The sequence below is a fragment of the Nasonia vitripennis genome, chromosome 2, assembly GCF_009193385.2.
Source record: "Nasonia vitripennis strain AsymCx chromosome 2, Nvit_psr_1.1, whole genome shotgun sequence".
Classification (NCBI taxonomy): domain Eukaryota; kingdom Metazoa; phylum Arthropoda; class Insecta; order Hymenoptera; family Pteromalidae; genus Nasonia; species Nasonia vitripennis.
Window position 1 is genome coordinate 30,834,349 of NC_045758.1, and position 27,561 is coordinate 30,861,909.

The 27,561-nt window shown below is 45.1% G+C and overlaps 6 protein-coding genes across 8 annotated transcripts in view; 3 read left to right on the forward strand and 3 right to left on the reverse strand.

The window, feature by feature from the left end:
* Positions 1-19,137, forward strand: LOC100122520 (guanine nucleotide-binding protein G(s) subunit alpha). Of its 2 annotated transcripts, none has more exons than XM_031924278.2 (11): positions 1-867; positions 1,906-2,540; positions 3,355-3,427; positions 4,157-4,211; positions 4,539-4,658; positions 8,448-8,545; positions 12,508-12,562; positions 12,652-12,725; positions 12,811-12,990; positions 13,108-13,312; positions 13,393-19,137. In XM_031924278.2, exons 2-11 carry the CDS (start codon positions 2,402-2,404, stop codon positions 13,537-13,539), a joined length of 1,146 nt encoding a protein of 381 aa, XP_031780138.1. In that variant the 5' UTR covers positions 1-867; positions 1,906-2,401; the 3' UTR covers positions 13,540-19,137. The 2 variants fall into 2 exon arrangements, with proteins under 2 accessions (XP_031780138.1, XP_032453254.1); XM_032597363.1 differs by having other exon boundaries at positions 43-388.
* On the reverse strand, positions 18,800-22,094 carry LOC100122509 (ATP-dependent RNA helicase Ddx1). The gene is made up of 11 exons (XM_008206783.4): positions 21,929-22,094; positions 21,759-21,810; positions 21,495-21,682; positions 21,227-21,426; positions 20,672-21,145; positions 20,278-20,610; positions 20,022-20,205; positions 19,653-19,946; positions 19,356-19,573; positions 19,157-19,277; positions 18,800-19,061 (listed from the first exon to the last, which is right to left on the reverse strand). The coding sequence occupies exons 1-11, from the start codon at positions 21,942-21,944 to the stop codon at positions 18,949-18,951; spliced, it is 2,193 nt and encodes a 730-aa protein (XP_008205005.1). The 5' UTR covers positions 21,945-22,094; the 3' UTR covers positions 18,800-18,948.
* On the forward strand, positions 22,036-22,773 carry LOC100122497 (U6 snRNA-associated Sm-like protein LSm6). Its single transcript, XM_001606054.5, has 3 exons — positions 22,036-22,168; positions 22,352-22,442; positions 22,507-22,773. The coding sequence occupies exons 2-3, from the start codon at positions 22,352-22,354 to the stop codon at positions 22,656-22,658; spliced, it is 243 nt and encodes an 80-aa protein (XP_001606104.1). The 5' UTR covers positions 22,036-22,168; the 3' UTR covers positions 22,659-22,773.
* LOC103315856 lies at positions 22,679-24,181 on the reverse strand. The gene has a single exon (XM_008206786.4). It carries the CDS (start codon positions 24,050-24,052, stop codon positions 23,765-23,767), a length of 288 nt encoding a protein of 95 aa, XP_008205008.2. The 5' UTR covers positions 24,053-24,181; the 3' UTR covers positions 22,679-23,764.
* LOC116738451 (TIMELESS-interacting protein) lies at positions 22,679-25,814 on the reverse strand. The gene is made up of 2 exons (XM_032597365.1): positions 25,757-25,814; positions 22,679-24,072 (listed from the first exon to the last, which is right to left on the reverse strand). Exon 2 carries the CDS (start codon positions 23,502-23,504, stop codon positions 22,875-22,877), a length of 630 nt encoding a protein of 209 aa, XP_032453256.1. The 5' UTR covers positions 23,505-24,072; positions 25,757-25,814; the 3' UTR covers positions 22,679-22,874.
* The window catches only part of LOC100122465 (very long-chain-fatty-acid--CoA ligase bubblegum), a 10,302-nt gene continuing 7,792 nt past the window's right edge, over positions 25,052-27,561 (forward strand). The window contains exon 1 of one of the 2 annotated variants that reach the window (XM_008206790.4): positions 25,052-25,383. The gene's annotated coding sequence lies outside the window, so the exon portion shown is untranslated. Of the gene's footprint in view, positions 25,384-26,306; positions 26,708-27,561 lie in introns of those variants that run through there. The other variant, XM_008206792.4, reaches the window with a different exon arrangement.

Genomic DNA, 27,561 nt, shown 5'->3' on the forward strand with positions numbered 1-27,561 from the left:
TCGCCAGGAAGCCTCTCGGATACCAAAAAGCCCCAACGGCGCTGATATCAGTATTAGCTAGCACAAGCTCTGGCACATGTATATATAGGCGTACACAGAGAGAGCTAGCGCGATTCCTACTATATATTCGTGCCGTGCGCTGTCTGAGCGAACATCGAGAATATCCAGTATATAGAGCGCGCGCAGTCAGTCGGTGTGTAGGAAGGCGGGGCCCCCGCGCAGTCGCAGCCTCAGATCAGCATCCGTCTCTGTCTGACTCGCGGTATATCGCGCCTTTGGTCCGATACTTGGGCAGCAGCGGTGGCGACGGCAGTAGCGCGCACTGCATCAGCCAGGCGGAGTACAGTGCGAGCCCAGAGAGCTAGAGCAGCACAGTGTGTTGGTGTGGGTGAGTGCGCGCGCGTGCGCCTGCGAGAGATAGAGAGAGAGAGAGAGAGAGAGAGAGAAAGAGTTAGATCCCGAGGAGGAGACGACCGAGACGCAGTCGTCCTCGCCGAGTCCGCGCTTCCCGAGAGCGAGAGAGAGAGAGAGAGAGAGAGAGAGAGCTTATATATAGCTCTCCCCTTGTGACTACTGTGTGTATACAGTGTGCAGTGGTGCAGTGTGTGCTGCTGCTGCAGCCGACGACGGCAACGGTAGCGGCGGCGGCGGCGACGACGACGACGACGACGACGACGACGAAAGGAAGAGTCGAGTAGTCACACGCCTACAGCAGCAGCAGCAGCAGCAGTAGAGCTAGTGTGAAGGCGAGTGAAAGAGAGAGAGATAGTGTGCGCGACTAGCAGACGACATGTTGTTGGCTGCAGGAAGCACCGCCCCGTCCCGGACGTTGCTGCGCCCGCGAAGAGCCACCTCGGGCGACCTCGAGTGAGTAGCGCCGTCCGAGCAACGAAGAGAGAGCACATACCCATCACCATTTTCGCAGTGCTAACTCTGCTCCGTTCGTCTATATACGCGCGCACACACACACACACACACACACACACAGTTACTCGAAAACGGCCGTATGTCTACATGCCTCTATGTGTGCGTGTGGGTGTGGGTGGAAGCGAGAGAGCCCGATATATCGCGCGGTCGTGTGTCCCCCGAGCTGTTAACTCGCGGCATAGCTGTCCATGTTCCCCGATGCTCGCGCGAGTGTAGTGCGATACCGTAGTCGGGGTGTCGCCGCGCGCGCGCGCGCACGCTTTGGAGGACCTGTGCTCACACTTATGTATACACATATAGGTACACGCACACGGAGAGACAGGAGAGGAGGAATTTCGCGTAAAAATAAAACGGCTCTCTCGCTCTTTGCCGTGTGTGTGTGTGTAGCTGTGTGTGTACGTACGTGTACGTATGTGTGAAATATCTCTCGCTCCAGCCGGCTGAACGCGCCATTGCTCACGAGCGCAAATTCGCGGCGGCGGCGGCGGCGGCTCTCTTTGTCAACATATCACAGAGCGAGAGAGAGTCGAGAGAGAGAGAGAGAGAGAGAGAGAGAGAGAGAGAGAGAGAGAGAGAGAGAGAGAGAGAGTGTGTGCGCGCGCGAGTGTGCCGACGAGTGTCTATTTTCGAGACTCGTCGCCGCGACGGCGGCGGCAGCCTATTTTTCGATTTTTCCGGGGGGCCGTCTCTCTCTTTCTCTCTCGCTCTCTCTCGCTCTCTCTCTCTCTCTCTCTCTCTCTCTCTCTCTCTCTCTCTCGCGGGCGCTTGCCGACATGCGCGCAGTAGGTGTACACTGCACGCCAGCACCTACTCTTCTGCATCCTTCTTTCTCTCTCCATCTCTCTTCGTTGACGATGACGACGACGACGACGACGATGATGATGATGATAATAATAATAATAACAACACCAGCGGAGCGGAGCGCTGGTGTTGCTGTAAGGAAGCTACATACAATAGCCGAGCTCGTCTTGTCCACAGGGTGATTTTGTGAAAAGAAGAGGAGGTGATCGTCGCAAGCAGCAAGAGGAGGAGGAAGAAGAGGAAGAAGAGCGGAGCCGCGACATCGTCTACTTTGGCGCAGTCCCGTAGAGCTGCAGGTGAGGAGGAAGCGGAAGAAGAAGACGAGCGCCTGTAGTTCAGCAGTATAGCGGAAAGGGTGGAAGGAGGCGGGGGAGACAGTGGAGGAGGGGGTGGCAGCAGCAGCAGCAGCAGCAGACAGCAGCAGCAGCAAAGAAGTAGACAGCAGCAACAGCAGCCTGACGGCGAGGGCTCGGCCAGCGGGAGCAGCAGCACCTGCACGGCAGCCGCTGCTGCTGCACACCAGGAGGAGGAAGCTGGAGGCGGAGGCGGAGGAGGCGGTGGAGGAGGAGGAGGAGGAGGAGGAGGAGGAGGAGGTGGTGGCGGCGGTGGTGGTGGTGGCGGTGGTGGCGCTGGGGGCGGCGCAGGGGAAGGACTCGCGTGTCTCTCGTGTGTCATGGGGTGCTTCGGCAGTCAGAGCAGCAAGGCCAGCCAGGATGACAGCAAGAACCAGAAGAGGCGCTCCGACGCTATCACCCGACAGCTGCAGAAGGACAAGCAGGTTTACAGGGCCACCCACAGGCTACTCCTGCTTGGTAATCATATGCACTATTCTTTTACAACTATATTTGTCCCTCCCTCAACCCCCCCTCCCCCCCCACGGATACGTCGAGTGTTTTTTTGTCAAGCGTGCCATCTCGCGATTAAAAACACCGCGCGCGCACGTCCAATATTTCGAGCGGTTGAGGTTATTGCCAACTCAATTATCATCGCACGGCAGGCTTAGATCACTTCTCTATTTACAAATATCTCTCTACGCATAGATATAACGACGCGCTAACGGACGAATCTCTGACGGCGATTCAAATCCAAATGACCTTTCGCTGTACACAGACTGTGTTTATCCGGCGAGGCATCTTCGACGACCAAGCGAGTGTATCTCTTTTTCCCGCTGTTTATATACACTAAAATGAATAATTGCCGGGCATTACTCCGAAATTTCCGCGATTATCCTTAAACGTCTTGGCCGTGTGTGACAAGCTTATTCAATACTAGTTCGTACCGCTCGACACGAGTTTAAACCGCCGTCAGATCTGCCTCTGTACCGCATGTCTCTGTGTGTATACAAGCATCACCAGGCGCGGATAGAGTCATACAGTTTTCTATTCTCTCTCACGCTGTGTCTGATGTTTAATCGAGTCGCTTGCACAATCCGCTGTTGTACCGCACACGCGTGCGCGGTGCATAAAGTAAACTCGAAAGAATTCATTGTTTTTCACATTTGTCAAATGATCTATATACTTATACACGAGTACGTAACTTGCGTGGTATTTCACGCTTGCGGAACCCTCAAAGATGCTAATTGACCCCGACTGGCTGTATGTGTATTCTAACTCTCGTGTTCTCCAGGTGCGGGCGAGTCTGGCAAAAGTACAATCGTCAAACAGATGAGGATACTGCACGTGAATGGATTCAGTGAAGCGTAAGTTCTTCGCCGCAGCACACACACATTATACCTACGCTTCGAGAGAAGATTAAATTCGCTTGTTTACCAACTTTCGCACTCCCGCGAACCGTAATTGTCAACGTTTTTTGTTCACGGAGGCTTATCGCCACACTCTTTCGGGGGTTTATACAAACAGGCCTGCAATACGAGGAAACGTTACGAAAGAGACAGAGAAAATAAATCAGACACGGCGCCTGTAGAACGGAGTCATCGATCAAAATTGTCATCATCGATCCGATATATTATATAGACGCAGGGGGGACGAGTATGCAGTCGCGATAAGCCGTATGGCTACTTACTGCTGAGGCTCGTAAAAGAAAAGAAAAACTATTCGCGAATTCGCTGCGCGCCGCGCTCTGTGTATGTGTTGTATATACGGCTATATTATCTGAGACGTGTCGCGACGCTCGTTCGATAGGATGAAATTTCGCGCTGTCAGTGGTGCGGCGATAAGAAAGGTGACTGTACGTAATGATCTCTCCCGAGGCTTATTTGAATAGTTTTCGTGTGACGAGGAGATATTAAGAGAATCAGATCGGAGCGATGATGATAAATTAATAATGATGATAATGCCAAGCGTATTCTTTCCTCGTGTATATTTTTGAATCCCGCTACGCTCGCGGTAAACAAGAACCGCGTCCAATTTTTACTTCTCTCGAAGCGTACACAGAACGGCCAACTAACGTATGCTCGAAAATCTTTCAGGGAGAAACGACAAAAAATCGAGGACATCAAGAAGAACATCAGGGACGCTATTTTGGTAAGGCTCAACGCTATACTCTGCTAATGTCTACTGCTCGCGCAACCGCCCGAATATCACGCACACAATATGCGTATTAAAGCATCGCGCGCATAACGTTGCGAGAGAGAGAGAGAGAGAGAGAGAGAGAGAGAGAGAGAGAGAGAGAGAGAGAGAGAGAGAGAGAAAGCGGGGAGTATATCGCGAAATAATTGCGCATCGTGATATTTGTGGCGGCTGGGCTGCTCGTTTAAATACACGCTCCGACGAGTGTGTATATGTGTGTGTGTGTGTGTATACATTCGCGCGTTCTCTGTGTGCTGACGAGGGACGATCGATTGCTTCCAGACGATAACTAGTGCCATGAGCACGTTAACGCCGCCCGTGACGTTGGAGGATCCTGCGAACCAAAGCAGAGTCGACTACATCCTCGACGTCTCGTCTTCCCCGGACTTCGATTATCCTGCGGTGAGTTGCAAGCTCTATACTCATTCCACACCGACACACAACACGTATGTATACTCGTACGCTCGATTTTTTTAGTTGGGATGTAGCGAGAGGCTTATCAAAGCTACCTTTGTAACGATGACAAAGCTTTCTCACGGCGTTGATAAAAAACATGTCTCGTCTTCTGCTGCTGCTGCCGCTGCTTCCCTTCGTGCATACAACATTCACGCATCTCGCGTTACGAGGCTACCTCAGCGTGTGACTCATTTTTTTTTTCACACCTCGCTTATCTTGGAGCCTCGTGCGCATATGCTTAAAAATTCGAGCGGCCTCGATCGAGCTCGCAACCTACAGACACAAGACACATGATATACAGTCGAAAAGCTGCGGAAACAAAAGTAAAAGTGAAAGATTGAGAGCAGCAGCAGATCTCGAAATCCTCTCCGTCGAGTCAGCCGTCCGTCCGTTCGATTGACGAATGCGCACCTGCAGCAGCAGCGGAGGCCACTGGTCCGGAAGGGTTTAAAAATACCCGCCGCCCCGTGTGTCATAGCGCGCACACAGAGAGCAGCGGGAGGAAATCACTTTGGGCGTAAAATCTCCGTCGGCTGACAGCATCATCTCGCTTCTCTCGGCTCTGGTGTGTCTGGCATGTGTGCGTGTATTGACTCACACACAGAGTCAGGTGTGTGTTTTCGTGTGTCTATAACGTGCACAGTTGGATAGAACGGCGACAATGTCGCGGCCCGTGCGGAAATATGTCACGACGGGAGTTGAGAACCTTCGCGTGGCATAATCAGTGTTTACAATGTTTACACAGCCAGCTCTGCTGCTCCAATACAGCAGCAGCAGCAGGGCACCTCCGTCGTTCTTTTTTCTTCGTTTTTATTGCAGAGATGACGCATCCCTCGGTATATGTAAATTCCGCTCTTGTTTTTCGGGCCGAGGAAGCTTCTTGCGACTTAGGGAAATGAAAGAGAGAGAGAGAGAGAAAATCAAAATGCAGCGAAAGGTAAATAATTGGACGAATTCCCGGGTTGATGTTTACCAAGAGTTTCGTAAAATTTGTAGTAGCCGAAGCTCGATACGTATACATTCGCGAGCGCGCGCGTGTGTATAAACAAGAGCGAATTCCTTTGCTCGGGACTGCAGCAGCATTCTCTGCAGCTCTCCGAATGCACAGCTGTGTATATATATATATATATATATATATATATATTATATATATATATATATATATATATATATATATATATATATATATATATATATTATATATATATATATATATATATATATATATATATATATATATATATATATATATATATATATATATATATATACCACCGCCTATATGCTCACGTGTGTATACGAGTGCAGCAGCAGCGTCGTCGTCGTCTGGCGTTCGATCGATTCCCATTCCATTAATCGTTTATTCCATTTCCATCGATCAACGCTGGCAATTGAATAACAAAGCGAATCGCCGGCAGTACGCCGTCCGCTTATTAATCGACATAATAAAACGAATCTCCGGCCGCCGCCAGCGATTCGATCGACTGCGCTACTCGATTCTCCGCTTTGCCGTCGTCGTGGCCCTGGAAACCAAGATGTGCCGTATACGCATACACATTGTGTAACGCAGTAGACGCTCGGTAAATTTCACGTGGATAATGTACGAAATGACGTCATTATCTTCCATACCGAAACCGCGGCGGCGGCAATGAAAAGATCTCCGCACAGGCCTTGGCATGCGTACTGTATACGTTTGTAAAAGCGACGCGGCTTGTCTTTTCCGCGTAAGCGTATTTTACTCTCCGCCTCTGTTGTGTGTGTGTGTTTCTTGAAAGACAGAGAGGCTCGTGTCAGTGTCAATGGCCAATCGGTATTCCTGGCGCCTCGCGCGCGTATACACTTGCGACACAGGGAGCGTAGCCCACTACTTCCCGCGCGATGAAAAAAGCTGGCCGCCGACCACATGAATTGCGCCTCGAGTATATAGGTCTGTGAAATTTTCTGGCTGTCTACTATACTCGCTTCTCTCTCTTTTTTTTTCTTTTTTTTTCATCGTCGTACTTATTGCGCGATCGAAAGAAAGTCGTGCGGTCGGTGCAGCGGGTTTTTCATTTTATCAATGGATTATATCATCGGCGCAGGATTCGAGAACTCGTTTTGTGTTCTCGCTTTGTACAACAACGGCAGCTCGTCGTCCTCGAATGAATACGAACTGATTGCTCTCCTCTATACGCGCAACGCTTTCTCTTCTCATCTCTTCGTGTCCGCAATGAAAGATGAACGAAATTTTTGTCTTACCCGGTCACGTATTTTATGACCTGAAACGCGAGATGTGTCTCTCTAGAATCTTCAAAACAAAAAAGAGCAAGAACGTCGAGTTTATGCTCTATGCGTGCAGCAATAATTCCGGGAAAGCTCTTGAAATAAAACGTCTCCCGACGAAATAATCCACGTGCTCCGCAGTATAGAGACGACGCCGCACGCGCCAACTCTCTCCCTAATGATAAATTCGCTCTTTCTCTCTCGCGCGCGCGCGCACAGGTATATAGCGATCGTTCTCTTTTCCGCAGAGTACGCGCGCGAGGAAGAGAGAGAGAGAGAGAGAGAAAATTGGCAATTCCCGGTGTTCGCGGCCGATGATGAATTCGCGCCGCCTTGTCCGCCCGCGGAATAATAATGCCGCCTAGTCTCGCTCGATAAACACAGACAGAGAGAGAGAGAGAGAGAGAGAGGGAAAGAGATGGCTAATTGCACGTCTGAATGTGTGTGTGTGTGTAGGTGTAGGATTTTTCTGGTCGAAAATAACCGAGCGCGCGAATTTCCAAGGAGGAAGACGATCGTTCGCTCGCTCCCCAAACTTGACGCAAGCTCCCGTGACATTTGCATCGTCTCGAGAGAATGACTTCATCCTATAGCTTACCTGCGCCTACGCGCTCTTTTTATTTGTCTCTCTTATTCTCTTTATAACCGAAAAACGCCGACAATTTGAGCACCTCTGAGCCGCACGCGCGTGTTGTGTACACGCAGACACACGAGAGCTGCTTTATTGTCTGTTTCGTCGTCTTCTTCTTCGTTTTTGTTTCGAGAGGCTTCGTTCTCGCTTTTTTTTTCTTTTGTCGCAACAACCGACGATTGTACATCGCGCGTTGTATACAGGCGTTTTTCCTGATAAGGAGCGTTTTTCGAGGATTCCGCGCGTACACACACGTGGGATGCGTCGCGTATTGTTTTACCTTGGGACGCGAGAGAAAGAGAGCTGTATTGTGTGTGTGTGTGTGTGTGTATACACGCTCACGCATTGGAAATTATACCGTTATCTGCAACACAGCAGCAGCAGCAGCAGCAGCAGCGAGTTTATCGCGTGGAATTGGCTTATTTTTATTTCTCTCTCCGACTCCTCGAAAATTTCCGTTAACGGGACGGATGTTTGTTGATATACATATTATGTCTGACTGAAACTCGGAGCGACTCGAAATTCAACGTACGAGAAAGCTCGAAATGAGCGCGTCGACGACGATGTAAGAGAGAGAGAGAGAGAGAGAGAGAGAGAGAAAGAGAGAGAGATGAACTCGTTGCTGCTGTACAGAGCACAGCCAGGAAGCGGCTAATTTGTACGAATGGCCGTGTTATTCCATCATCTCTCGCTCTCTCGTTCAATCGCATATACACATACATACATACGCGGCTCTTATCGTCGGCGCTCGCATCACCTTTCTCGCATATACAATATGCCGGCGTGTATATGGCCTGACACATCGACGACGACTGAAGAATTGTTATTGTCTTGTCTTGCAGGAGTTTTACGGAATCGTTGAAGCCCTCTGGAAGGACCGGGGCGTTCAGCAGAGCTTTGAGAGGAGTAACGAGTATCAGCTCATCGACTGCGCCAAATAGTAAGTTTTTATCCTTGTTATTATTATCGTTATTTTTTTCGAGAGGCACAGAGAGCATAATGTCACGCGACACCGTTGCAATCTTGCATCTTTGGACAGCGCGCGAGCCGAGCGTAATGGATCTTGTAACGCGCGCGGTTTAACTTCTGATAAGCGTTAATTTTTTTTTTTTTAATTTCAACCTACTTCGCATACACTTAGCCTCCAAGAAGTAGAAACGGCCAGGATACGCCAGACAGTGTATGGGTCCTGCGGGTATATCCCTTGGAGAATTGCAGCGAGAGACTCGGGAGCGGAAGCTCGCATGGACCAAGCCTCAACGAGATAATCGTCGCTAATGGAGTCGTAGCTTGTTTGTCGCGTCCTCATCTCTCTCTCTCTCCCTCTCTCTCTCTCTCTCTCTCTTTCTTTCGCGGCACGTGCGCGCAGATGTAAACGAAGGTTGATCCGTTTAGCCACATGTGACTTCGCTTCGCGCCTGTCAAATCGTCAAACGCTAATTACGCCGACGGACGCTATATTTAGACACTCGTTCATTCATAGTTGAGTCTTTCTCGCTCTGTATACCCACGTATACGTACATACGTTTTCTTCGTGGCATTGTCGCGCGCTAGATCGATCGCAAGGGCGTATTAGCATTCGTCGCGAGTGCATACGCGGCAATTAAGCATCGCGTATCCTCGAGAGTTTTCTTCTCCATTGAGGAGAGAAGAGGAGGCCGGGAGGAAAATAAAGAAGCCCGAGAGAGAGAGAGAGAGAGAGAGAGAGAGAGAGAGAGAGAGAAAGAGTGAATAGCACAAGGCGGCTTTCCCGAGCGCTGCGCTCGGTTATAAATAACGCAGTTGTATTTTAAGAAGAGTCGAGTTATAAAGCGCGTGTGTTGACACTAGAGATATACACAGGTTGCCGCTCGAGCTTTTTCTCTCTCTCTCTCTCTCTCTCTCTCTCTCTCTTTATTTTCAAATCCGATGGAATAACTATATAAGCAGTTGTTGCGTCTGTGCAGTGTCGCTGCTGCACAAAGAGACAAGTTTCTCTTGTGCCTCTCAGTATTCGGTGTAGGGAGAGAGAGAGAGAAGCGGCTGTATAATGGAGAGATTAGGTCGGAGGAGGAAGAGGTGGTCGATGCGCTTCTTTGAAAATTTGCAAGCTCGCCTCGCTATCTGCCCGAGCGTTATGTAGTAGATGGATGGCGCGGCGCTCTCTCTCTCTCTCTCTCTGTCTTTCTCCCGCGCACGAGCAAGGGAGAGAGAGAGAGAGAGCTTCTGTAGCAAAATCGATTGCCACTTATCGCGCTGGACTCTCGAGGCTCGTGCCTGTCGCGCCTCTACGGACGCTTGCACCTTACTTGCTAACGAACGAGTGAAGCTATAAGTTAATGAGGTTGTTTGTTGTTTTTCCCTCCTTCGAAATTCAAAGTGTACGAAATAAGCTTCGTTGATTGAAAAAAAAAACTCGCGACTTCGCTCGCACGTGTGTGTGTGTGTACTCGGCTATCTACGGTGGATTTTAATCTAGCCGCGCCTGCGATACGTAAGCGAGGGAGAAGCGCCGTGTCGGAGCTTGCGCCGGCAGAACCTGATTTATTTTCGTACACCTCGTGCGGTGGCGTTATATTCTCAGCGGCGCTCGTCTTTATGGCTGCCGCGAGAAACGATCGGCTCTCTGTCGTCTATACGCAGATACACAGAGACACTCGTGATCGAAAAATCAACGCGTGGGAGTATAGTCCGCTCGCGGAATTCGCATTTCTTTCCGAGTCTGTGTATTTTTTCGCGTATACGCAGAGTCAAATTGGCACAGTTTGGAGAGCATAAAGAGCGAGAGCGAGGGAGGAGAACGAGAGGTTATTTCGGGACGGCCGGGTGTATTTCGGATCCGCTTGAGGATAGCTATACATACACGCCGAGAGCACATCAGCGAGTTGTGTTATTACTCGTGGAAAAATTTTCGCCTTCGACGAAGCGCGAGTAGTAACAACCCGGGACTGGTCAGCCGCGCGCGAGCGCGTCAGCTGTGCGTTTAGCCCTCCGGAGAAGGCAACTGCAGGTAGCGGCAACACTTGCGGCACTGAGAAAGAGAGAGAGAGAGAGAGAGAGAGAGAGAGAGAGAGAGAGAGTCGATCGGTCTGTCCCTATACTGCAACCCGGCAGTGTTTGGTTTCTCTCGACTCGGACCTCTCTCACACTCGACTTTTATCAGTGTACAGCAAGTCGTGCAGCGCGATCCAGCCGCCGACCCATTTGCCTAGTTCGCGCTCGAGTCTATACTATATACGCTGTGTATAGCAGCAGCTTCGCCACAATCAGCTCTTTTATTGAAAGCCGTCGTCGATAGATTTTCGCGCTCGAATTCTCCCCTTCGTTTTCCCGCGAGAGAGAAACTCGCCGGTGTGCAAGAGGGTCGAGTGCTCGGATGGGTGCTGCTCCCTCTCTCTCTCTCTCTCTCTCTCTCTCTCTCTCTAAAGGGCAGCTGCGCGGAAAAACTTTTTTTCCTCTCTCTCTCTCACTCTCTCTATCTCGCGTGTAATATTCACGCGATGCACGTGTATAAGGGTTGTACACGGCGCGAGAGGAAATTTTTAATGGCCTCTGGATAATGCATAGGAAAAGTCGCAGCCGTGCGTTATCATATCTCTCGCTTTCTTTCTCTGTACAGCGGCGGATGCAGTATTCAGCCGCTGCACTCTTGCGCCGGGGACGGGAATTATTTAGAGCCGCGGGGGGGGGAGGAGTTTTTTTCCCCTCCAAGAATCGATTAGCCTTTCGAGGAAAAATCCGCGTATTTTCGATGATGATGATGATGATGATAATGATGATGATGTTGTTGGCAAGCGACGAATATTCTAATAATACGGTCTCGTCGACGTTACTGCCGGTATGTATACGCGCTCGAGATCAATCATCGGTAGAGAAAGATCTCTCTCGTTGGTATATAGGTTTTTCCAAGGTTTTTCCAAGGAAAATCGCGCGCTGGGTCACGGCCTCTTTTCGCGCGATCCCGAGAGAGAGAGAGAGAGAGAGAGGTCGACGGCCTCGTTCGTGCACGCTATACATGTATACAGGTAATATACACACACACACACACAGGCACACACCGGTGGAGCTGGTACCCAGAAGAGCTCGATCCGAGCGTCCTAGTGCAGGAAGCTTCTGCCGCTGCGACGGCAGCGGTGGCAGTGACCCATGACCCGGATTGCCCGCCGCCTACTCCTCTGTACACCTCTCACTCTTTCTCTCTACGTATATATACATAGAGTCGCTCTCTCTCTCTCGAGAGAGAGACAGAGAAAGCGGGGGCTTGAGGTTAGGGCGCACCGCCGCGCGCGATCGATTTCCTTGGCTCTCGGAGCAGCCTCTCGCTCGCTCCGCTGCGTGTATATAACGTGTGTGTGTGTGTGTGTGTGTATATATATATATATATATATATATATATACACACACACACATACACACCTACGAAGCTTCGCGAGGTCTTTCGAGCCACTTCCGCGCGCTCCGGCTATTACTGTCGCTTCCGAGTACCTACTGCTAACCTGCGATGTTCCTTCTTACGAGTGTATACATATATACAGCGAAGTGGCAGTCGCGAGGGGGAGGGAGAGGGATGACACCGCAGAGGAGCGCATCCTTTTGGGAGGCTGTGCCGCGATGCAGCTGTGTCTATACTATACGGGTAATGGGAGAGAGAGAGAGAGAGAGAGAGGACTGATGTGGTGGTTGTGGCCTGATTAATTAATCTCTTTTGGAGAGATGATGCCGCCGGCTCTCGCGGTTATGCGGCTGCGCGAGTTATTTATCATGGGGCTTTTTTAGGGGGCTCGCGGAGTGTGGATGTGTTTTGATATTATTATTACGTAGTCGCGTTGAATGAGCGAGATTTATGATATGTACGTAATGTAGAATACTTACGTTTACGTAAGCTCCTTTTGCTCAAATGCCGTGAACCTCTTTCTGTTCCAGTTTCCTAGATAAAGTAGCCATCGTAAAGCAACCTGACTACACGCCCACGGAACAGGTAAGGTCACATCTTTCTTTCGTTTTTTTTTTTTTTTTTTTTTATAAAGATTTGGATCTACTACAATCGATATACCTCTTCCGTTGCAGGACATACTAAGGTGTCGTGTTCTCACTTCCGGTATCTTCGAAACGCGATTTCAAGTTGATAAAGTCAACTTTCAGTGAGTATAATAGTATACCTATGCACGAACGAAAAAAAAAGCTTGTACTAATTTCGAAACGATTCTCTTTCTGCGCAACGCACAGCATGTTCGACGTCGGCGGACAGAGAGACGAGAGAAGAAAATGGATACAGTGCTTCAACGACGTGACGGCGATTATCTTCGTGACGGCTTGCAGTAGTTACAACATGGTGCTCAGGGAGGACCCGACGAAGCTGAGACTCCGAGAGAGTCTCGACTTATTCAAAAGCATCTGGAACAATCGGTGAGCTGCGGCAACGTTTTTTTTCTCATTTCTCGTTTATCGTTGCGAAAACGCCGGAGTAACGCTGAGTTTGTTTCTCCCTCTCTCTCTCTCTCTCTCTCTCTCTCTCTCCTGCAGATGGCTCCGCACAATATCAGTAATCTTGTTCCTAAACAAGCAGGATCTGCTTGCGGAAAAGGTAAAGGCGGGTAAGCACAAATTGGAAGACTATTTCCCCGAATTCTCGAGGTATCAGACGCCAATCGAGCCAGGAGTCGTAGCGGACCCTTCAGAACCACCCGACGTCATACGGGCCAAGTACTTCATTAGAGACGAATTTCTTGTAAGAATCATATTTACATGTTTATCTATTTGTTGACCGTTTGAGAATTTTCATAACACTCGTCGACTCGACTGTTGCAGCGCATAAGCACGGCGAGCGGGGACGGTAAGCACTATTGCTACCCGCACTTTACGTGCGCCGTCGACACGGAAAACATCAAGCGAGTGTTCAACGATTGTCGGGACATAATTCAGCGGATGCATCTGCGACAGTACGAGCTCTTGTGACTTGGTTCACGCGGTCGTCGCAACTCATCTCTCGCCGCCTGTCCATCCCGGCCCCGAGCCACGAGATCCGGCGAATCGTGCAGCTCGGGGTTCCTCTCCTCCGGCGCGTTCGGATCGACCGAAGTGCTCCGTCAACGTGGGCAGTGATCCCGAACGAACGAACGAGGAACACGTGATGATGCAACAACAACAGGATCAGAATTTTATGAAAATAATACACACACCTACTCTCACTCACTCATGCATACGAAGAAGTTGATGATGATGATGATGATGATGATGATGATACAACATACAGAGAATACAACACGAAAACGCGCTGCACCTGTGCAAAAAAAACCAAGGAGAATCGAGCGAACGAGAACAAGAGAAACGCAGAAGAACAAAATGACTAGGGAATGAGTAGTAAGAATAAAAAAAACCGTTGAGAAACAAAGCGCAGTGCTCGGAGTAAGTAAGAATATCTAAGAGAGAAATAAGAGAAACAAGGACTCTTCGACACAAATTAAGTTTACGGAGAAAAGTATAAATCCTTCCTTTTCTTTAGAGGAAACGTTACGCGCGAATAATAAAGAGAAACCCTTCAGTTGCGTTCGCGAGCAACGCTGTCCGAGTACTCGGAGATTAGATGCGAACGATCGAGGAATGTACATCGGCGAACCTATTTCTAATCTCACTGTCTCCCGACCCTGATCCTCCGCCTTCTCTTTCACTGTTTATCTCTTAGCCTCCTGTCTTTCTTTCTCTGTCCGAGCACCTCTCTTATCCCCCCCTGTCCGAGTAGGAACGACACGAAGAAAATTCAAACCGCGAATACATTCATGTCAAAGTCCTTCACACACGAGCGATGCGTACATCACTCTGTCTGTCTCTCTTTTGAATCTCTTTTTATTCCGTTGGTCTCTTACCTTTTTTTACGTATCGAATGAAAGATAGAACAAAAAACTTGCGATTGCTTCCCTTTTGCACTCGTCCCCAATCACTTTTACCCCTGATGCTCTTGCCCCCCCCCCTCCCTCTCCTTCACCCCTTTATTAATAAAACAGCGTCGCGCGCATTACTTTTGTACAGTTGTGTAATTATTTGTCCACGTGTATATCGAATCTCTCGAGTTTAAATTCGTCATTATGAACACTGTGACCCGATTTGTAGAAGTCTCAGCCACGCCTTTTTACGAGAAGAGTATTTTGTGAGATTTTACAGTATTTCGAAGAGCGTTTTAATTATATAACTACTATTTGTATCTAGCGCGTGCGCCTGTCTTGATTCTGTCGCGCTCTCGTGTACGCATCGCCCGCCGAATCCATCCAGTGCTGCGTATACGGCAATTTCACTTCACCTAACGTTTAATGATTCGACTCGATAAGAAACGATATCGATAATGAGGGCTCATCAATTATTCATTCGCTGTATAACGATTGTCATTGCGATTATTGCAGTAGTAGTGATGATAATGATAATAATTATAAATTAAAGTGGCAATATACTTATTTTAATGACAATTATATAAAAAGAATAAACCAGCGACTGTGACAATCGAACATACAATATGTATAAAACAATAATGAAGGTTATATGAGAAATTTATCGCTTTCACACGAGAAATAAGTTGCATCCGATATTGTAATAACGAGAGAACGCACGTTACATTAATTGTTATTGTACAAATTGAATTGAATCCTTTATTTTACTTTGTATGTTGATTTTCCGTTTTTGCTGCGATGCTAATTTTGCGACAGATTTTACGTACTCGTTTTACAGTTTATTTATCATTAAATACTATATAAATTTCTCAGTCTATTCCCGGTGATTCTCATTTATAAGCTGTTACTACTTTTTTTCCTCAATAAAATATTCTTCTAGATGAAATTTCCGAATCTGATTTCTTTGAATCTGTGCGTAATTTTTTAACGATGAGTAACAAAATATATATTTAACGACTTTTAACTTACACTGCTAAGGGACCTGTGAACTAATATGCATCTAAAGCTTAGAGATTACATTACATTATTAAATATAAAATTATAAAGAAAAGATAATGCGTTTAGAAGCTAAAAAACCAGTGAGCCACGTTCATGCACCCACTTGGTACATGCACTGTTGTATTCGCAATCACAAGCACGGTGGTTACGAATTTGTAGGTTTATTGTCGATATCGTTTTTTGCCAAGTTGCCTTGTTTAGCTCGCATGAGTTTAAACGCGCCGTCGGCACTGTCTGGATTCAATGCGGACTCGTGCTCTCGCCGCGAAAGAGTCAAAATGCGTGTGTAAGCGTTAGTGTGAACGGAAGACAGCGTCGTTTTGTTGAAGAAGTTTTTTAAGTTGAATCGATTGAGAAAAGAGTTATGATTTATTTCGTTTTTGTTATACGACTTTCCAGAGTATATTAAGAGTATATATCCTGATTTCACTTATTGAAGACCTGTACTTCATGGAATAAAGTAAATGTTTCAGTTGTCCACGTATAATATATACATTACATATACTCCACCCGTTATTATTTTGAACGAAACCTTTGAAATTTGTTCGCGTTATCGTACTATATTTGTTATTCTGATAAGTAATAAGAGAGGAATATCAACGTCAATTACTGGCACATACATATACACAATCGACACGACTGAAACATTTACTTTAAGCGCATTGAAATTGCAATTCTTCTTCGATTATTGTATGAGAGAAAAAAAATCATTGCAAGACTGTTTTCAATGTTTAGAAACTTTTGAGAAAAAATAAGGGAAAAATCAATAACTTTCCTAATCTCGTCACAAATATTTCGCGCAACTTTTTACCAATTCTTTCAAGCAATTTTCATATTCAGACCACTGATGAGTTCTCGCTTATACATACATATATAGAAAATTGCGAATTTTTAAGATTGTACATTTCTCTCAGTGTGCAGCGTTCGAGATGATAAATAAACTGAGAAAAGAATAAAGAAAAAAAAACAAACAAAAAACTATAGAAAGCTGTATCGACTAGATAGAAAGTACATAAGTCTCATCCTTCCCTGAAAAATTTTATTTGTTACTGCGTGTTTAGAAGGAAAAAAAATCATCGTGAAATCATCACTTGTCCATAGATGACGTGCGGTGAGTCGACTGAAATCTATATGAAAACCAGCGAATCGTGGCGATCTGTAAGAGTACGTCGATTCACTTAGATTATTTAATAGTCCAGAAAAAAACTAAAAAAAAAATAAATAAACTAAAATAAACAAAGAAATGTACCGGAATGTGTGGCGGGAATCAATAATCTGTCTTCGTAAAACAAAGCGAGTGAAGAATGAATTGAAAAGTCGAAATTCGCGAATCGAACGAGCGCTAGAAAACAGCGAGCAAAAAAACTTTTTTATCGGTGCCATTTTCATGCGTGTAAGTAGCGCGACAAAGAATGGAATCATAAGATTTAAGGAAAAACGTGTATACAGAGAAAGAGAGTTGCATTATAAATATAAATAAATGAATCTAATAAGAGAAGTCAGCGAAACATACGATCGTGTTTCTAATCTATAATATAGATTGAATAAAAAAAAAAAACAAAAATAATGAAAACAATGTGGTGAGAAATACATAAACACACACATACGCACGTGGAAAATAAGCGAAGAGGAAGCCAAGAAGGTGCGGAGTAAGAGGCGAAGACGGAGGAGGAAATATTTCATTCTCATTCTGTGATGATTGTCTGCATATATAAAAAAAGAGAGAAGAACAAAGACGCGTTTAGGTAAATTTAAACTAACGACCTTAATTTGAAACGGTGATTGGAGCGAAACCGACTTAGCTATACGCGATAAGATTTTATTATTTAAGGAGACACTTATATCGCTAAACAAATTCTCCCTTCCGTTCTCTGATTTTCATCGCAGTATTAATTCTAATGCTTTGTACAAATGATTCAGCGATCGCCACTGCGTTAATAAGGGCGATACCAAACCAATTTAGATAATACATTATATAAGGGGTAACGTAAATCGTAAACGTCACACAGTATAAGGTATACGTTAACGTGAAATAACAATAAAAAAACATCAGAAAAAATGTAACGAGACGAGACGAGGCGAGGCCGTTGATTTTTACAATGCATACCACATGAAATAAATGTCTCCTTAACGATTGTTGTATTATGAATTAATTAATGAGCAAAGAAGAGAGGACTCTAGCCATAAGTTTATGCAGATTACGACGATGCATAGATTACGCGGTCATACGCAAAACGGAGAAACACATTCACTTACACACAGAGGACGAGAACACGAACAATAACAGAGAACACGGAAATCCACAGAGCATTATAACGAAGACACACTTACGAACTCATGTATAAACACATACACACACGTACACACAGTCACGGAAACGCATACGTACATACGGAGAGCCAGTAAAATGTATACCGCCGACAATGGATTCCCGAGGACGCATTGATTTTGCCGAATAGTCGGACAATACTCGACCAAGGTTGCGTTAAAGCGGTGCTTCGTGTGTAAATCGCGCGCTTGTCACTCTCTCGTCGTCGTCGTCGTGTGTGCGCGCGGCAAGGTCGATGCTTCTTCCGAAGTTCATTCTATCTTTCTCTCTTCCTATCTATCTCTAACTCTATCCTCTCTCTCTCTCTCTCTCTCTCTCTCTCTCTCTCTCTCTCTCTCTCTCTCTCTCTCTCTCTCTCTCTCTTTCTTCGACACGAAACACAGTCTCTCCCTTTCCCTTCCCCTCCCCCCCTCTCTCTCTCTCTAAATATAAGTATAAAAACAAATTAAAAAAGTTAGTGCGCGCTAAGGCGCATTAACGAAAAAACGCCCCGCAAGCGAATGCAAATGGAAGATCCTTAATAAAAACGCAGTATGATCATTTATATATACCCTGAAAGTTAATTGTTTACCTTTGCTTTCGAGAGTATTTTAAGAGTTATGTGTATAAATTATATGTGTAATTAAAACAAACAGAAGGAAAAAACATGAACAAAGTCATTCAGTAAATTCTGGACCTCTATGTTTCACATGTATGCAATTGTGTTTCCAATGATTGCAATAGCGGTATGGTTTTCCTTTTTGAGATTAATATATAACATATATTTAATATGATTTAGAGAATAATTTTTTATTGAAACGACAAGATGTGTTTTCTCAAAGAAACATGAAAATCAAAAAAATTATTACGGAGTTACGTATATAATTTTTCAAGTGTAAAGTTAACTAAATAAAATTTAATTGAAATTTTATCGAGGATTATGTGAAGCGAAGTAACGAAAACACACACGTACAGTTTGTTTTTCTGCAGTCAGAGACTTTATTCAAAAAGTATGATTAGAAAAGAGCGAGAATATTTCATTTGTTGTTGCGAACATTTGGAAAAAAGATACCTTTGCTCTAAATATTAATTATTAAGTTTGTTTTTGGTAATTTACGTTTATCGAACAGTTTGATGTCTTCTTAAATAAATGAGTTGCGCTTGTGATTCGAGAGCCGCTAACTCTGCTACTACTGGAGCCATTTCTTGGACGTGATCTTCGTAATTCGATCCTGTAGTCATAAGAAAGTTTTATGAATGTCACATTTTTTTAATTGCTGAAGTACATACTTAAATAATTAGGTTAAATTCTTTATCTTTTACATACCCGTTCCTACTCGCTTTTCACCATACGTCACTTTGCCGTCAAAGTCGTGTATCGGCACTTTAATATCATTTTCTATTTGTTGAATCGTGATGTTCAAGTGATCCTCTATCTCTGCCAGTAGCTGCCATTGAACATTTATCAATGAATCTATCAACTGCAAATTTTCATTTTCAATCTATCATATTTTTATTTGTCTTACTCTTTGCTCGTTGTACCAAATGCAGCAGCCGCCCTGCTCCGTGAGGTTGGTGTTGTTGCAGTTGCGACCTCGAGAAGAACACCACTCGCCGTGATACCAGACTTTTTCAGGAACGCTGGACACCAGAGATATGGCCAAACCCATCCTCTCAGCTCTTCCAACACGACCGATGCGGTGGACGTAGTTAGACTTCTCATCGGGAAGAGTCATGTTGATCACTGCGAACATTTTTTCTTAATGAGCTAAAACTGTACATTAATAAACTTGAACAAAGTAATTGAAATTATGTATACTAACTGAAAGGCAAGCCCTTGATATCTAATCCTCTTGCGGCTACATCAGTGCAGATTAAAAACCTGGCTTCCTCGCGTTTGAATTTCTCCAAGTTTTGTTTACGCTCGTGCGGTTTGCGATCGCCGTGGAGGCAAACGCAAGTTAGTTCTCTGTCGCCGACTTGCTTTAGGTAACGTTCTAAATTGTCGCAATCGAGCTTCGTTCGACAGAATATCAGAGCTCTGTCCATTTTGTGTTCTTTGATCGCTCTAAGACAGTACTCGCCTTTTAGTTTCTTGATCGCCTCCGAGAGAGCCTCTGAAATTTAAAGTGAATTCGTTAAAAAGAGTTTTCCTCGTCAATAACCAATTATGATTTACAGCGATATCTTACCAGCCGTGTTAGTTGCTCTAAGATTGTCTCTGCTATGGACACCATCAGTTTGGATATGTCTTCTCAAATTTTGCCACAGAGTATCCTTTTGGGGATCGACCATTACAACGACGTGATGCACAGTTTCAGGTACCGCGTCTTCTCCTTTTAGATCTACCCACGTTGGGAAGTGCATCAATTTTTCCTAGAATAATGATTATGATTTAAAGGAATTTTTCTAAACTAAATCCACCCCTAGCCAGTTCGAGATACATACGGCCATCTTTTTCACTTCAAAAGCGTGCAGAGTAGCGGAACAGACGATCATTTGCAGTCTCTTTCCATCATTGGTGATCTTGGGCATTTGCCTGTGCAGTCTTTCAATCATTTCTCCATAATTTTGTTTCAGCAAACCGTCAGCTTCGTCCAGTACAAAGAACCTGCATTGACTGAGCAATAAACATCCGTCTTGTATGAGTGATTCTAATCTTCCTGGCGTTCCTACAACGATGTTTACGCCGTGATTCAGTACAGTGATTTGATCTTTGATGCTCTCTCCGCCTACTACCAACAGTTCCCGAATTTCGGGATCTTTTATGTACTTCTTAAACTGAAAAATTTATTGACTTTATATTCACTGTTATTGAACATAAATCAATTTTTTTTCATACCTTCTGGATTTGAGTGAACGTTTGCTCAGCAAGTTCTCGGGATGGCTCAATAACTATTGCTTGAGGAGCATTATTTGGAGGCTTCAAATCAACCTTAGCTGCTTGAGATTGACTGCTGTTGACAGGATTTATCTTAACTTGTTCCTTGGGAGCTTCACACACAGCAATGTAACCTTGTGGCGGAGGATATTTGAATGGCTGTGCTCCAAAGTTAAAGGACATTTCTGCATTTTTCAAAACTACAGCAGGGAAAAATGTTTGCGACTTTTGCTGTTGATTCAAAAAGAATGCAGGTCCTAGATCTGCTCCATTCTTCCAAAACTTTATCTCTCCTTTTCCCAGATCAAGAAGACAGCCAATAACGTCATTCATGCCAAATGCTTCTCCATAATTGTCAAATTGCTTTGAGTTTGACTTTTTTCCTGTACCACCATAGCCCCAGCCAAATTTGTCAGTTCCCAGGTCCAGGGATGCCTGAATTGAAAATAATTTTTTAGCAATAGACAAGCATAGCTTGAGAAAAAAAGACTGAGAGAAGTAGAAAATCAAATATACCTGCTGGGTTGACCAGCCAACCCTGCACAGCCCCTCATCAGTTACAATTGCCTCGTAATAATATTTCCCATTTCCTTGAATACCTTTGGTGGCACGGCATCCATGCCATTCTTTTATTTCCCTACTCTGACAACGAAGCCCATCAGGAGTTACTGCAAGGGCATGGCCTCTATCGTATAAACTTAGCAACCAAGTTGGAGCTGGATACAAAGTATTAAAGTTAATGCAAAATAAAAATTCTAAAAATATCATTATCAGCATTACGTACAGTGCACAGCCTCTCCAACTTTAGCAGTTGCTTTTCCAGATTCTATGTCTTTTAAGGTTTCCCAAACAATCTGTAATATTGGAATGCAGAAAGCACCTGTTTTACCACTGCCAGTTTCTGCAGCCATCAAGACATCGCCACCACCTAAGATCAATGGTATAGCTTCCGCTTGCACATCCGTAGGGAGCCTATGCAACAAAATTTATATCTCAACAAATCTGATTGTGATATATCCAATGAGTAATGCTAGACAATTTTACTTACATCCATTCCATCTCTTCCAAAGCTTTGGATATTTCGGGCAGGACACCCATTTCTACAAGTAACGCGAAAAATTATTATCAACTTAATAATTGGAGTCCAAGCATATCTCAGAGAATAAAACTCTGTCATTTAGTTGTTCAACGTTTTGGAGCGATAAATCAATAACCTACCTTCAAAAGCAGCCATGTTTGGTTCTTTTCCTTATAATCTATTTCTCGTTATAAATAAATAGACTTATATTAAAATTAAATTATTCAGAGACTGTAAACATCTCTCAGGCCACAAGCCGACTGACTTAGGTTAGTTTTTCACTCGCCGCTTCGTCGCGGTGTCGCGAGTGTGCTTTGTGTGTGTACAAGTTGTGTGTAAAACGCAAATTACTGTTGCCCCGTTTTAGTAACAAATCAAAGGTAAATAAATGGTTTTAGCGCTGCATTTTTATTTTCATTCGATCTTTAAATAGCTGAGATAAAAATTCTATCGATAGAATGGTTATTTTCGTTTGATTTTGCAGTAACGAAAAAATAAACAAAACTTAACCTTAAAGGGGGAAATTCAAATGCAACAGTAGTTAATTATAAAATTTTGTTTAGATGAGTCGTAAAGAAGCACTGTCGCAATTCATCCAGCAAATCCATGGACGACCCGTGGTGGTAAAACTCAACAGTGGTGTGGATTACAGAGGTGAGAATTGATTCTCAAACACTTGCCCAGTGAAACTAGAATTTTACGTAAAATTGCTTTTTAGGAGTCCTGGCATGTTTGGATGGATACATGAACATTGCTCTGGAGCAGACAGAGGAGTATGTCAATGGTCAATTGAAGGATAAATACGGTGATGCATTCATCAGAGGAAACAATGTCTTGTACATAAGTACTCAGAAGAGGAGGACAAATTAAAATGAAGAGAATGTCTACTATTATGATAATAAAATACATTTATTTTTAAGTCTATAATATTATAACAAAAACCATTAATTCCATTAAGTATAAAATAAAAGAAATTTTCTAACTATGAAGTGTATATCATTATCAACTCTATCAACTCTATCAACTCTATAATCCTATTTCTATAAATATCTTTTATCTCTCTCAAATACATTCATATAAAAATTTTTAAGAAATTGGCTCTGCTGCTCGTTCAGTTTCATCAAACAGCCTCTGGAAATCATTGTCCCTGATCTGAGCAAGTAGCTCGCTCTCCGTTCTCATAATATTAGGATCATCCTCCTTCTCCTCCTCTTCAATGATGTCATTGTTTGCATCCATCAAATCATCGGCACTGATTATACCCATCCTGTACTTTTTCAGGTGGACCTGCAGGTCCTTCTTGTGTCCCAGGTGCTCGCACTTGGCCAAGAAATCATCAAAGTCGAGTTTTGGAAAAATTCTAAAGGCCCAGTACTCGAGCCTCTTCATCACTCGGTCCAGGTCCTCTTTCTCGTGGCCCTTTCCCTTGAACTTGAAGCCCTCGTAGAGCTTCTCTATGGTGTGCACACCCTTGCGACCCTTAAGTCTTTCGCTGTTCAGGACGTACATCTTTCTCGTGATCTTTTTCTTCGTGGGAGGCTCGACCCTTTGCCCGCCTGCGTTATCCTCATCGCCGTCGGCCTTAACCTCTCCGTTCGAGTCGTTGCCGTCCTGGTTCTCCGCTCCGCTCTCGTTATCATCATCCTCGTCTTCCCTCTCGTGACGACGTACGATGTCGTCGTCGTCGGCTATATCCGATAACTCTGCGTCTGACATTGTCGTCGAATACTCACTAGTCCTCAATTACAACAAACGAGCTATAACTGAGAATCGCTAACAATTCACGAGGGCAATATGGCAACTGGTTCCCGCCAAATCTCCCATCAGCTGTTCCTCTCTTGACTTGACACTTAACACTTTTGTCCCAAAACCTGTACCTATACTACTTCGATGAAACGCCGAACCTTCCACGAAAATCCTCGAAACTACAAAACCACTTGCACGTCCACGAATTTTTTTTTCACGAACTCTTCGTTTCATTCAAAGCTGGCGTCGTCCTCGGCCTCGTCTTCGCTTCTGTCGTTATTACTCTGGAGCCGATCTTTCTCGGCCTGCGAGTTCATTCTATTCAGAAACGACACCAGCAGTCGCTTGTTCAGCTTGTCCGTCTGGGTTATCTCCCTGGCGGGTAGCCCGTTGTTGAGACCGTTCGCAGCAGGTTGATTCTGATGGTTATTCTCGCGGGGGATGTTCTGCGGAGCTTCTGCCTGAAGACCCTGGCTCACCTCGCTGCTGTTCGTCTGGTCCAGAGGTGTACCCGGCATCGTGGTATAACGTGTACTAACTATAAACAAGGGGATATAAACAAACAAAGGGTTCACTCGAGCGTTTTGAGGTTATTATCACTGGTGCGCTTTGAGTATCTGCGCTGTTGCCTGCGTGTGTGCGACCGTAGGGCGTAGCGTAGCGTATACAAGCTTGCGCACTTTCCAAGTCCCATGAGGGCGCTGAAACGCGAGCCTTTTAAAAGCCACGTGACACGCGGTGGCAAGTTTGATTGTGTATTAAAAAAATTGCGAACCTCGATTAAAATTTATCTACTCTACATGCTAGAGATAAATAGAACGTTATTTAACTTTCGCGTCGTTTATCGTCTCATAAAACTTTTTATCGCCGACTTGAAAGGTTATATTTGTTTACACTACACGCTAATGTGTAATACCGTATCTTCTAAAGCAGTACCAATCCTCAACCACTAGAGGTGCCACTTTGGCTATTGGAAACGTGAAAGGCGGTCGGTTTGATCGTGCCACTTATCGGTACAACGGCCTATATATTATAATGGTGTAGGTATCACGTACAGTTAAATCCTCCGAATGCTATATCCAACGCAGTAATGGCTTTCTAACGCGAATGTATATTATACTTATCTAATAATGTCCCGCTGATAACCGAACACTCGCATACTATTTCACGCTACTACTCATCGGAGGGCATTTAAACGCGCTTCTGTGTTTACAATGAAAGCTTCGACCATTTAATACGATATAGTAGCCAGCACGTGTGTGTGTGTATATATATAGGCACAAGCCAGCCGTTTAGTCATCGCACACGTATCCAACCCGTAATTTCCGGCTGCCTCCCACCCGCAACATCTGCATCGCGCGAATTTGCAACATGTCCAGCAGCAGATGCAACGGCCGCGAGAGAAAGTGAGCTAAACGCGCATACACATAGGGGGAAACGTACGTTCGGCGCCGCCGGTGGCGTGACCGAGGGGGTAGACGAATCAGAGAGCGGCGCGCTGCTCCGCGAAAAGATCCGCTATCCGCGCCAGCTCGGCTCGGCTGCATTCCGCGCGCGCATTTCTCCTTCGGCCGCCGGCGAAGCCGCAGAGACGGTTAATCTATACTTATATACCTATACCTATCGCGTGTGCTATAGATCGTTTTCGCTGCCCTTTAAACACGGGCCGATCTTTCTTCTCCTCGCCGCGTACTCGCAACGAGTGCACCGTGTCGTGTATATAGGTACCCATCGGAAGCCACATTGCTTTGTTGGATAGCCAACAGACTGTTAAGACACAGAGGGAATCGAGAGGAGAGGAGATTTCTAATTTAACACACCACTGCAGCGGCTATCCTACTTTGACCAGGTACGTGCTAGTCGAGGGCGAGGTGTGCATAAGCGGGCTAGAATAGATTTTGGAGTGAACGGAAATAACCGCTCGGCGGTGGACCGACATAACCCCATTATTATACGATTTTCGGCGTGCGGGCGCTATTCAAGCGTGACGGCGAAGTCGACCCGGAAAAAAAGCTGCTCGTGTGTAGCTCTAATACTTATGGTATACTAAGTGTAATGCGAGAAACAGAACACAAATTCTCGTTAATTCGCTTAAGTATATCGACGCGTCTCATCGCGTTATCGATGACCGAGTATACTTTGATGGCCAAAATTTTCTATCATGTGCCAGTCGTGTGACACGTGTGTAATAGTGTTTAACGCGATATGTCGTTTATACTTACTTTTCATCCGACGAACGACTGCCTGCGTAATGTTTACGACTGAAAGAGAGATTATAAACGATGTTGGCGTTTATACCTTGTTTGCAAAAAAAAGAGAGCGATAAGGATATTGGTTTGGATGTTTCCGATTTTTTCCAGAATCGCGATAAACGCGCAGAGAGAGAGAGAGAGAGAGTAGAGTTCATTACAATAACAAAGTTTGATATTGAACGTCGATGCTGTTGTTTGGGTTTAGATTAGAGAAGAGACATTTTAGAAGATACTCGAGTTTATTTTCACTCGTTCGTGTGCCGCGGTTGGGCAACACGCTGCAGTATTGCCGATGCGAAAAAGACGTATGATAGAGCGTGGCTTCTTCGTCGAACTTGACTTTATACTATTGCGAGACACGCGGGTGTTGTTTTGAAAAAAAAAAAAATTATTTTGAAAACACGCGGATGTGGGTCGCGCTAAGCCTCTTTTTTTTTTTAACAAAGCGCGATGAGGTAACAGCGATCAAAAACGTTGCTCTCAGCTGTCATACCTATCCAGTCCTCTATACAAGCACTTGATAGAGCGTATCGTAAATAAAACCCACCGCGGCACGATAACGCCGACCGTTTTTCCTCTCCCTCTCGAATCCAGGATTGATTTCCGCATCAGCAGCTAGTGTACTTATCAGCTCGAGGGAAAAAACGGACGTCTGCAAAAGTTCCATACGCTATTACGACTGTAGTACATTGTGAGTCATTTGATTTTTCTGCGTTGCAAACGTTGTGCGCCGTGGATAACGTACACACAAGACCAAAATCGTTATCTAAACTTAGACGACTACTACTGCAGTGTGTAAACTCTCTGTCCGATGATATTGTTTCTGCTATAAGTACGGCTACTTTGCGAAGAGTCGTACTTACAAGCTTGCCTTGCTTCGATTGCAGTCTGTACACGTCTACCCTTCGCTAACATAACTAGGTAAAGTATAACGAGTATACAAAGTTCACGACGGTGTAGTTTCGCTTAAAAGAGAGGCAATCTCGGAGGCTCAGCTCTCTCGCGGCGAAAATAAAAATACGTCCCACTGACACCGATCGCTCGGTGCACTTACAGCCATGGTAAAATCAGTTAGTTCGCGTATAAGTACGACGGGCGAAACTATACATTTTTTTTTCGTTTTAATCATTCACAGACAATATTATTTCGCGTCTGGTGTACGCCAATGACTTGAAAAATCGTTTATTAATTAACGTATGCGCGACGTCCGGGTGTTACGTAAGCCGCGCGTGTTGCACATACTTATATACCTGCTAAATTTTGAAAATCATCGTCTTGATAAACGGGTAATTAGAGAGAGAGAGAGAGAGAGAGAGAGAGAGAGAGAGAGAAAGAGAGATGTTTTCTAAAAGCCCGGTATAATTGATGGTCGTGTGCCAGCATCAAGGCTGTATATAGAAAAACCGGTTTCGCTCGACTATCGCGCGCACGTGCGTATTTAGGTATTCCAAAAACTTGCAGTGCTAGGATCTTTTCGGAAAATCTTTTCGCCATCGCGCGCACACACACACACGCGCGCATTGCGTAAGGGGAACTTGCGCAACGACGCGCTCGCGTTTTTGAATTCCCGCAAAAAAGTACGCAAGTCGCCGTGTACAAAGGACACGACGACGGGTATATAGATTTAATTATAGACTCGGGAGAGAGAGAGAGACATGCGACTGTGCTTTTATTATTCCTCGTGTGTAGAGGCTCACGAGGCGACTCATGGATACACTTGATGGGTATATGGAGAGAGAAAAGTAAACATCGGGAGATGTAACGTAAGGCCGAGT